This window comes from Microcebus murinus, chromosome 1, assembly GCF_040939455.1.
Source record: "Microcebus murinus isolate Inina chromosome 1, M.murinus_Inina_mat1.0, whole genome shotgun sequence".
Classification (NCBI taxonomy): Eukaryota; Metazoa; Chordata; class Mammalia; order Primates; family Cheirogaleidae; genus Microcebus; species Microcebus murinus.
The window spans coordinates 95,058,018-95,070,244 of NC_134104.1; the positions used below are offsets into that span (position 1 = coordinate 95,058,018).

General features: G+C 33.3%; 1 protein-coding gene across 1 annotated transcript in view; it reads left to right on the top strand.

The window, feature by feature from the left end:
- Window positions 1-1,431, top strand: part of BCHE (butyrylcholinesterase) — a 68,256-nt gene extending 66,825 nt beyond the window's left edge. The window contains exon 5 of the mRNA XM_012783236.3: window positions 412-1,431. Coding sequence (XP_012638690.2) covers window positions 412-441 — 30 coding nt within the window. The 3' untranslated portion in view covers window positions 442-1,431. The remainder of the gene's footprint in view (window positions 1-411) is intronic.
- Window positions 1,432-12,227: the final 10,796 nt, after the last annotated feature.

Consider the following 12,227-nt stretch of genomic DNA (forward strand, 5'->3'; position numbering starts at 1 on the left):
TGTTGTTTTTTAATACATCCATGTGAATGTGCCTTTAGTTTATTGCTGCAGGCACAAAACAACATTTTTAGTCCTAGACGCTTCTTCTCGCACTGCTCTTAAAGATATGTCCTTGGTTTTCTATTGTTAAAATGTGCTATCTTTGCTTTACAACATTGTAATATGATATTTTAAGTTGCTATCTTTGTGCAAGGTAATAAGTAAATGAAAATGTAAAATGCTAACATCTGCTGTGGCATTTTGATTTTAAACCAAATCTGTGCACAATATTCTCATTGGTAAGTGAATTAACATTTTCACGTAACTATGAAAGATACAGTTTTAATATCTTCTTTGAAGTTATCTCTTGAAGTCATGTACAAAATATCAAATGAGAATTATAACAGAACACTATTTCTTCTCTCTTTTCAGATTTTGGACAATATCAAAGACAGGGAGTGAGTGCTGTGCCTTCCCTCCCAGTTAAATTGGTGCTCCAGCCAGTTAGCGAGACAGCCCTTTACTTATAGTGAACTGAAGGTTATCAAGGAAAGCCTCAAATCTCAAATCACCTAAGGTTCTTGATCATTGGTTGGCACTTCTATACAGAATTCCACATTTCACATGCATTTCTCATTGCCTGCAATATATTCTAACTTTTGTAACTTTTCTTAGAATCTCTTCTTTCTTTTCGACCTCTTTTTAACTGTCATTATCTGATGGAAGAAGAAAAATGTAAACTATTATATGCTAAGGTCCTAATAAAAGATATTTGATTTATCACATCACTATAATCACGCCAATGGATAGGATGTCAATTTCAGTGAAGTGAGTCTAGGTTGGATCTCATTTAAAGATATTCAGTGGTGGAATCTTTAGGGATTTTTTTTTTCATTTAAGGTACTAAACAGATTTTAAAGGCAGCCTTGGAGGAGAGCTCTGCACTATATAGGAGGACAGGTACCTGAGGTCCTTTAACTTCAAAACAATTTGGTGGTTACATATCTGTGCCCCACTTAATTATCCTCTCTTCTTTTCTTTTCTTTATCTGCAAAAAAAAGTTACTAATATAAGTTCTTATTTTAAAAATATGTGCTCATTGAAAAAAACCTTACAAATATCAACATGAAAAAAGAAAAACCCAGGCCGAGCGTGGTGGCTCACGCCTGTAATCCTAGCTCTCTGGGAGGCCGAGGCGGGTGGATTGCCCGAGGTCGGGAGTTCGAAACCAGCCTGAGCAAGAGCAAGACCCCGTCTCTACTATAAATAGAAAGAAACTAATTGGCCAACTAATATATATAGAAAAAATTAGCAAGGCATGGTGGCGCATGCCTGTAGTCCCAGCTACTTGGGAGGCTGAGACAGAAGGATCGCTTGAGCCCAGGAGTTTGAGGTTGCTGTGAGCTAGGCTGATGCCACGGCACTCACTCTAGCCTAGACAACAAAGCGAGACTCTGTCTTAAAAAAAAAAAAAAAAAAAAAAAAAAAAAAAAAGAAAAACCCTACAATCATACTGATCATAAATAATCTTTATTGTTTGGGTATAGCTCCATATACATTTATTAATCAACTTTTTTATTTTATAAAAATGCACACTATATATAATGCATATGTATTTGCATACATTTATATTTCAAAATATGTCTCAGGATATACCAGGATGTATTTTCATTTACCATTTAGCACCTATTATTATTATTTTCCAAGTATAGTTTTGGGCACCTGGAATACAGTAGTGCTCAAAACAGAAAAATCTCCTCTCTTAGAGCTCACATTCTAGTGATATGGGATACACAATGAAAAAACAAAGAACTATATAATTATATATTGTCAGGACCATGAATAAAATATGACACAGTAAGGAAATAGAAATTTACAGTGGGGCAAGGCCTGCCTGATAACAGATGATATGTCAGCCAAACCTGAAGAAAATGATGCAGCAAGCAATGCAAATATCTGGGGGAAAAATCCGTTCAGACAGAAGTAACAAATGAGAAGGCCCTGAAGGTGCTTCTCCTCCTTTATTGTGTTTAGAAAATAGCATAGACGCCTATGCTGCTGGAAGAAACAAGGAAGGCTGATAGCAGATGCAGGAGATAGAGTCTGGAGTGAGGAAAGGGACAGATTGGAAGCCATTGTGGGGCTTTGAACAGATTAATAACATAATCATGATCATACTTCATTTTAGAATTGTCACTCCGGCTCTTTGTAGATTAGACTACAGAGGGGCAAGTTTGGGGATAGAGCAAGCTAGTCAATGATGTTAGGCAAGAGAGGATGGTGGCTTGAGGTGCCTGTGGAAAATTGAGAGGTACTACATTCCTTATATTTCTAAGCAACAGCTAACAGAATTAGCCAAGAGAAAGAGAGTAATAAATAGTGAATACAAGATTTTCTGCCTAAATAAATGGTTGAATGGAGTTATTATTTTCTGAGACAGGGAAAGCCAGTAGCTCAGCAGGTTTAAATAGAGAAACAAAGGTTTGGTTCAGAGCATGTTAACTTTAAGATGGCTATTAAATGTCTAAGAAAGACAGCAAATACTTTGTTAAATGACAGTGGAGTTGAGGCAGATATCTGTATTAGAGATATAGAGTAGGGAGTCTCCGGCATAAAGTTGGTATGTAAAGCCATAGGACCAAAGGAGATTACCTAGAGACTGAGTGTGAATCTGGACTGAGCAGAGCCGGCACTCCAGTACTGAAACTCAATTCAATGTGTAACTCTCTGTTAAGATTTCAGTGCTTATTGACAACCTTTTATAAAACAATTTCCTTTTCTAACTTTGACTCACATCTCATTCATCTGTAATTCAAAAAATTTAGTTTTTCAGGAAAGTTAAACCAATTCTTTTTTTAGCTGAAAAAATCTTTTGGTTGCCTTCAGAAATTCATGAATATTTGGTTGAATTTATTTCTATTAAAATATTCTCTCAACTCCATACAATTCTCTAAGAATCAAAGTCTAAGAGCAACTGGAGTTTTGTTCTTATGCATTTAATCCATAACTTCTGTTTAAATACTTTCAGGATTTATGCATGTGCATGTACATACATTGTGTATACTGAATATATAGCTCCCCTATAAAATCCCATGCCTAATCCCTGGAATTTGTAAGTGTTATATTGTAAATAGAATTTTTCAGAAGTCATTAAGTTAAAGATCTTGAGAAGGGGAGACAATCCTGAATTATGCAGGTAGGCACTAAATTAAATTACATGTAAACTTATAAGAGGAAGACAGAGGGAGATTTGGCACAAAGAAGGAAAGAAGGCAATGTGACTACAGGCAATGAGATCAGAGTGATGCAGCCACAAGCCAAGGAATGCCAGCAGCCACCAAATGCTAAAAGAGACAAGGAATTAATTCTTCCCTAGAGCCTAAGGAGGGAGGATAAGCCTAACACCTTGGTTTCAACTCAATGAAACTGATTTCAAACTTCTGACTTCCAAAACTGTGACAGAATACATTTATATTTTTTAATCCATCAAATTTGTGTTGTTTTGTTACAGCAGCCATGGGAACTGATACACATATATAAAATTTCACCAAAATATATCTAAATATTATTTATCTAAAAATAATTTTGTCAGGATTTTCAAAGAGATTTTTAATCTGAATGTTCAAATATATTATTTGGTGAATTTTCAGATATATGTCTTTTATTTTTGCTCTGCTCTGTTCTCAACTACTTTAGTCCTATTATAAATGGGCCAGATTAGCTGAATTTGTCCTACTTTAGCCTCATTTTAATTTTTATTTGTTCCTTTCCTCAGAAATATCCTAATTTGGGAAAATTTTCTTCAGTGCTTGCTCCTCCTTCCAAATTTGTCTTGTGTACCTAATTCATTCTTATTATTATTATCAAAATATATTATTGTAATTTAATAATTTTGTTTTGCATTTCATATAGGTGTTCTTATTTCAACTGATTTTTTATGACTCACTGTTACAGTTTCATAAATGTCAAAACATTTCTTTAATTCTTTGAAAATAAATTCTCATACATTAATTAACATATTAAAAATGTCCCATTATTTTTACACTAAAAGAATTTCAGAGGTAGGTAATTTTTGGTTACAGTCATTCCCTTTAAATGTATCATTTTTTTCTATCAGTCTGTATTAGTTCAGTGTTATATAAACATTGAGATAAGTTTTGGCAGAAATTTCTGGTCAAATTCTCCAGACATAGGGAAAAGGAAAAGAAACAGATTATATTTAAATATGACTTTAATTTATCAATGAGGGAATTCAACATCTTGAAGGGTCTAAGAAAATATTCTACTGGAGGGCTCTGCCACAGAAAAGATATTTTTCTGGGTTCCAAAGAGTTTCTCCTCCAAGATAGGTGTGATAGACAGAAAATTGCCTTAGTAATGCTCCATTTCATGTTAGTTTGTGCTTATTTATTCTATTTAATTTTATTTCAGCCTCAAATGACCATAGTTATTGGGACTTACCTTCAGAGGTCTGTTCACCTTTTTTCTAACTCAGTTTTCAGTCCCAGGACTATGATTAGTTTAAATGGTAGAGTTCAAATTCTACTCACCTGCAGTGGTATAGATTTTTTAAATCTTAAAAATATAAAAAAATATATAGGTTGGAATTATGTGTCACTACAACTCAGAAATTTCTATCTGCTAAAAAAGAAAAAAACCCTGTATATCCTCAAAGTTATAGAAAAATCAGAGTGTCAGAAATCTTTCATCAAAATCTCAAAGATAAATAACACAGCTACAGTGTAAATAGCATAGCTAAGGGATATTTACTGGTGATCACAATATTGTTATTAATTGTTCTATTTAAAAAGACATGCAAAATATCTGTTAGCAATTATTTTTACTGAATCATGTCAATACAGTTTTGTTCAATGAGAAATCTACCAAGGATTTTATTTCCTTATACTATACTTAATAATTCTGACATAGTCATAATATGCTTATATGTTCAGTATCATTTAAAGACTTCTTTTGTTATTTATTGAAGTGCGCGTTTGTTTTGTTTTGTTTTTTTCAATTAAAGGTCAGGTGGCATGATGCTAACCCTGAATTAGAATAAATCAACTCTTTTTGCTCAGACATTTTCAAGTTACCAATGATACTTCTTATATTATTTTAAGATAGCATTCGTTGATGAAGGTCAAGGTGAATAAGTAGGGATGCCTAAGCTAAGAGATTTTAAAAGCTATAACTAAATATAGAAGGTCTCTTGAATGTAATAATTTATTTCAATAACAAACTAAGGAAATGATGTCTTAATTCAATATGTCATAAAAAAAATCCTGTCTTACACAATATTTCTGGAAATTATTGTTCCAAAAATTCAACTCAAATTAAGAAACCAGCACAGGATTGATAGGAAAATACTGGAATTAAAAGGAGAAAAACAGGAAACTAAAGAAAAGACATAAAATACTAGGTAGAAAAGAAAAATAATTTAAAGGACAAGATAAAAATTGTAACAAAATATATTTTCATTTAATTAGAAATGATTACTAATGAAACAAGATATGACATAAATCAGTAGTCAAAGCACAGATATAATAATTCAGGAAAGATATGGTAGATAACATAGATGATGCATGAATTAGCAGAGCAAGTGGAAGAAGTAGAAGGGAAAAAATAAACTTTCAGTTATAAAGCCTACATTAGGAGGAACATAAACAAAAACAGTCATGGATGAAAACAAAATGAAAATATGATAGCACCAAAAAAATAAGCTAAATAGAATAACAGCAAGAAAATAGAAAAACTAGAACAAACCAAACTTGAAGATAGAAGAAGAAATAAGAAATAACAAAGATTAGAGCAGAACTAAATGAAATCGAAACAACAAAAATAATACAACATATCAATGAAAAAAAATTCTTTGGGAAGATAAACAAAATTGATAGACCACTAGCTAAATTAATCAAGAAAAGAAAGGAGAGAATTCAAAGAAACTCAATCAGAAACGAAAAAGAAGACATTACAATTGATACCACAGAAACGCAAAAGCTCATTCACTATTACTATGAACACCCCTATGTGCACAAAGTATAAAATCCAGAGGAAATGGAAAAACTCCTGGAAACATACAACCTCCCTGATTTTGAATCAGAAAGAAATAGAAAACCTGAACAGCCCATTAATGAGTAGCAAGATTTAATCAGTAATAAAGCATCTCCCAATAACAACAACAACAAATGGCCATAACAGGAAGGTTCAACATATGCAAATCAATCAATGTGATTCACAAAATAAACAGATTAAAGACAAAAATCATTTGATCATTTCAATATATGTAGAGAAACATTTGTTAAAATCCAGCATCCCTTCAAATAAACTAGGCATAGCAGAAACATACCTCAAATTAATGAAAGTTATATAGGACAAATCCACAGGCAACATTATACTGACTAGGTAAAAGTTGAAAGCTTTCCTCCTACGCACTGGAACAAGATAAGGATACCCACTTTCAACACTTCTATTCAACATAGTACTAGAAGTTCTGTTAGAGCAATTGGGCAAGAAAAAGAAATAAAGGGCATCCAAATTGGAAAAAAAGAAGTCAAACTATCTCTGTTTGCTGATGATATAATTTTATACCTACAAAACTCTAAAGAATCCTCCAAAGGATGCCTAGATTTGATAAATGAATTCAGCAAAGTCTCAGGTTATAAAATTAAAGTACACAAATCAGTAGCATTTCTACACACTAATGACAGTCAAGCTGAAAATCAAATCAACAGCTCAAAACTTTACACTAGGCAAGCGTTCTACCAAAGTTCTTCAATAACACCCACCCTTAACATTTCCAGGCCCAAATGGCTCTTTTATGTTCTGTTGTGCACAATTTCTGAGATATCAACCAACTCATTGATTCTTTTACAAGAAAGAAAAATAGCCAATAGTACTTCTTACATGCAAATGCAATCTATATTCTTTTTCCAAAAAAAAAGTTAACATGGTCACTTACAGTTTTCTTCAACAATATCTGAATGTGTCTATATCCTAGGTTGTTGGAATAGATAAAATGGAAGTTAGGACCTGCCTAAAGTCCATACCATCTCCCCATCTCATAAGATAATGGAAAAGAAGCACCAACATTTTAGTATTATAACCACACCCAGACATAATCCCTTTAACATGACCCAAACATACTCCTTTCTTCTTAACCATTGATTAGCTAAAAGAGGAGGGAATAACAAAAGGCAAAATATCAAAATAGGATTCCCAGAGAGATTCTTTATCAGAGTCTCAAATCTGTTTTCTGATCAAATTAGATCTAGCCCTCAGTATACTGGCTTCTGCAGTTTCTTAATAAAACAAGTATGACTATTAGACACAGGATATTACATATGACATTTTTTTGTTATACAGCAAGACTTTCTCAGTAAAGAAAGCAATGCCTTGTTTTACATTTTGGCTCACGTTCCTTCTTTCTATTTTCAACTCCAGCACTCAGAAAGAAGATCTTATTTAGAAGAGCACTGTGATAGTGTATGCCTGGAGAATGACTTTAGGTCAAAGTCAGTGACGCTTAGATCAGAGATGAAAATGACAATAGTGAGACTGTCATGCAAATATCTGAGGGAGAGCACTGGAGGATAGTGCAAAAACCCCAAAGCAAAAATAAAGTTATTGTGTTTAAAAAAATATTTGAACTTAGAAAGGGTAAGAAAAACCACAAGAGATGAAGTTGAATCATGTAGAGTCTTGTAAGAACATTAGCACTTTGCATTTTATTCTAAATTCAGTGGAGAACTATTAGGAGGATAATGAGCATGGGAATTAAATGATCTGATTTAGATTTAAAAAGATCACTCTGCTATGTGGCAAATGGATTCCTGAGAAAAGTAGTCCTAGCAGAAGCAGGGAGACCAATAAGTAGACTATTGAAATAGTCCAGACAAGAAATGATTGTGGCTAGAAAAAGAATAGGAGTAGTATTCCAGGTTCAGATAAGAAACTGGAATATATTTTGGAGGTATAGGCATCAGAGATTTTTAATGTACTGAGTATGGAGTGTGAAGGAAATAAGTACTTGAGAATGACTAAGATGTTTTGTTTGATTAACTGAGCATATTATGGTGCACTGAAATGAGATGAAGAAGCTTAGATGGGGGAGCTCAGGAGGTGGAACAAATTTGTCAGCTGAGGGTGTAATTCAAATGTTCTGCTCTGGACTTGCGTATAATTTACATTGCTTATATTGAAATGAATCCAATACTTGTTAGGATAAATTATTAGATCCTTAATTCTGATCTAAGACTGTCTCTTCAACCACATCTCTAGTTAATCTCAACAAACACATAAATCTCATCTTCCAAAGAAAAGTGTTGTTCTATTTCCCTTTGTCCAAACTACTTCACATCTTGTATACCCTAAGAATTTGTCAGTTTCTTTCTGTAAGGGTCAGCTTACAGGGAAAGGGTCAGCTTTCCCTGACCTTTGTCAGGCATAAGCCCTTCCCCTCAGCAGTAATATTTCACTTTATTCATATCTTTTAATAGAAGGTATTAATATCATACTGACATTCTTACTAGCTCCATCATGAGCCCGTGAAGGGTGAGTCTATATCTAATTCATATTAAGGTTTCTAGAAACAAGCATAAAATATCACTAAAAACAAACGTTTGAATGCACTCACACTAACATACAGCTCACAGGCAGTATTTTCATTCACACTCCTGCTTATAAATAGTAATCACTCTCTCTGGATAAATTTTAAAGTAGGAAGGACAAATGTATAGTTAGAAAACAAAGATATGTTTCCAAAACTAATAGCAAAAATATGGCTTTTATCAAAGCAAACCTTTTTTTAAACATATTTTATTTTTATTGTAGAAACATTTCATTTTAGGTGGAGAAATAGAAGTATTGTCTTCAAGTTTTCTCAGTTCCCATTCCTTTAGTGGTAGTAGTGTTCCGTGAAGGAACTCATTATTTCCATACTAAATTTGCACATTTATAATTAAACCAAAGTGGTTTCCTCCCAACTTGCAGATATGGGTCAAGAATCTAACAGTGATTCAGAAACTAAAAGGCAATGATAGCAGTAGGTCTGGCTTGATCGTGGGACCCATTGCAGGGAAGGATGAGTGCCAGCTGAATGAGTATGTGCTCTCTCTTCACATCTTTTACAAATGTTGGGGTCTGCCAAAAATCTGTATATTGCTGGCAGGCAAGCAAAGCCAATCCAAGCACCTGTGTTGCAAAACTCAGCAATTTTGTGATTGCCACTACTGATCCATCTGTGAGGCTGGTACTTGCCACATGTCAGTTGACTCACATAAAGTGAGTTGGAAGAGAAATTCCATTAGATAGGAAGGACAGCAAAATTAATCTATCGTTTGTTCTTCTTTGTAATTGAAAAATATAGCAAATATAGATGGAAAGTGATGATTAGAACAAATCAGAATTTTAATTTAATTTAAAAAACTAAATAATTTTGCATAATTTGAGGAACAAAGACTTTACTTATTTTAATGACTTGTTATGCACAGTTGAAATCAAGAGTCACTAGATCAGAAAAGAGGTACAAAAATGATGTTTTAATAAGAATCCCAAACAGTAGATGAGGTTTATTGTCTTAGATTCTTAAATAACAAAACTCTCATTGAGGCTCAAAAAACTTTCGTTTTGATGTTAGAATTTGCTTGAGCTGAAGATATTAATGCAGCATTATCAATGAAAAGACTTAATAAAGATATGAATAGTGCGAACAATTTATGAGAAAATGTTGAAACTTCCCATAAATTAGAGGGCAATTTTGGGAGACACATTTTAGTCTGCCAATATGCTAAGAATGGCTGGACACGGTGAATCATGCCTGTCGCCCCAGCACTTTGAGAGGCCATGGTGCTTGAGTGGGGAGTTCCAGACCAACTTGGACAACGTAGCACAACACTGTCTCTATAAAAAATAAGAAAAATTTGCCTGGCGTGTTGTCACAGGCTGATAGTCTCAGCTAGTCAGCAGGTGGCTAAAGTAGAAGGATTACTTGAGCCCAGGAGTTCAAGGCTGCAGTGAGCTATGATTGGGCAACTGCACTCCAGCTTGGGCAACACAATAAAACTGTATCGCTAAAAAAAAAAAAAAAAAAAAAAAAGTGCTAACTATGTGCAAATCAAAAATAATGTGCTAATAGCAATTATAACTTATATTTATTTTTAATTGATTTTTTTTTTGAGACAGAGTCTTGCTCTGTCATCTGGGCTACAGTGACATGGCATCAGCCTAGCTCACAGCAACCTCAAAGTCCTGGGCTTAAGCGATTCTCCTGCCTCAGCCTCCTGAGTAGGTGTGAGCTACCACGCCCAGCCCACTTAGATTTAATTTATGAGCATGTGCCAGAGGAGAGGGTACACATATTTTATTTTAAGCCTCTTAAAGCTCTTAAGGTTAAAAAACTGGCACTCAGAGAAGTTACCTATCTTAACCACTCAATAAAATGACCTATTTAGTATTTTTTAAAGTCAGTTTTATTTCCCTTATTCCTTTTCGTGGCAGTATTCATAAAATTGCTTATTATACTACATAAACATCTAAGTCCCTAAACTATTGAGACAGTACAATCCAATAATATTGTATTATGAAGTACATGTACAATACTGTGCTAGCTGAGAAAAATCAATAGAACATAAAATACCCATTGAATAAGTCAATGAGTAATCTGAAGGATAAAAATTAATATTTGTCATGATAAGATTCAGATGAAAATGATGAATTTGGATTTTAAATAGCAAGATTTTTGGCCAAATCAATTAAATGACAAAGATAATAAATGCTTCTCATATTTGCTTTAGTCTCTTCAACTTTTAAAAAAGCATGTGTTAAAATAAATTTTTAAAAAATGCACACCACATATCTTGGTGTAATGAATTTATGGATAATGTATATTTCAGAATTTTGCTCTTCCGTATTTCCACAATGCGTATCTATTCATAGTAGACCTAAATACCTGAAAGCAATATTTAAGGTTCCCCATCATAAATAATGAGCAAGGTACACATTCAATGAACTAGAATATTCAAGGTTAAATGAATTTAAAGCAATGTAAAATATTATTATGAAAATAGTAAGAACAGAGATTCTTCTAGATACTCAAGTGCATAGAAATATTAACAACTGAGAATGCATTCTTCATGTTTGGTGGTGCTGATTCACCAGGGGTAATTTTTTCCAACATTTTAATAGAATATTTTTCAAACATACAGAAAAGTTGAAATGATTTTACAGTACACATTCACATGTATACTGTCAGTTCTTCAATTAACATTTCACTGTATTTATTTTATCACATATCCCTTCATCTAGATTAGTATAAACTTCTCTCTAATCACTAATTTATCTATCTTATTGTTGATGCATTTCAAAGAAATTTACAGACACCAGTATACCTCCTACACATACTACAACATGCATATCATTAACTAGAATTCAATATTTGTTTTAGTGTTCTTGTCACTATTGTTTTTTGAAGTAAATTTTACATAAAACTAAATGCATAAATCTTCAGTGCTTCTTTCAATGAATTCTCACAAATGCATCTAAATCTTAGTTTTAAAATGGTGTATCAAAGCAATCAAGTCCTATAAAAAAAAATAAAATAAAAAAATAAAATAAAATGGTGTGAACTCATATTAAGCTCATCATTGTGTTATTTTCTCAGTGTCTTTATAGGTTGGTACATTAAAGGCTATAAATGAGCCAACATTGATGAATGGCATTTTATGAGCACTTTCACAATTTGTATTACATTCTAAGTCACAAACAACAGATATCAACACAGGTGGATCTAAACCTTTTCTACCTAAGCAGAAAAATACTACTAAAAATACATTCAGTTTACATGTTTCAATTGAAGAGCATAGAAAAAAAGCACTAGGAAGTGTCAGGAGCCAGGTTTCAAAACAAGTGGAAGCAAGGACCTAGGTAATAACTAGGATCATTAAACCTGGTTAAAGAAACATTGAATGCTGCAGTAGGAACCACCACCACCATTGACTGGGATAAGATCGTTCTGACACAACTATCTGAGCTGGTATGGCCCACCACCAAAATGACTTTATTCCTATTTGTGGTAACTCTACATTGTGATGCATATCATTGAGGAATGCCCCTTATTGGCCCATTTAGGTTACATCTGTTCCATTTAGATTACTGAATGTAAGAACCTAACAATTTTTAGTTTTAATAGTGTGTGTAGTGGCATGTGGGATCTTAGCTTCCAATCAAGAACCATAAAGAAAGAAAATTTCTAA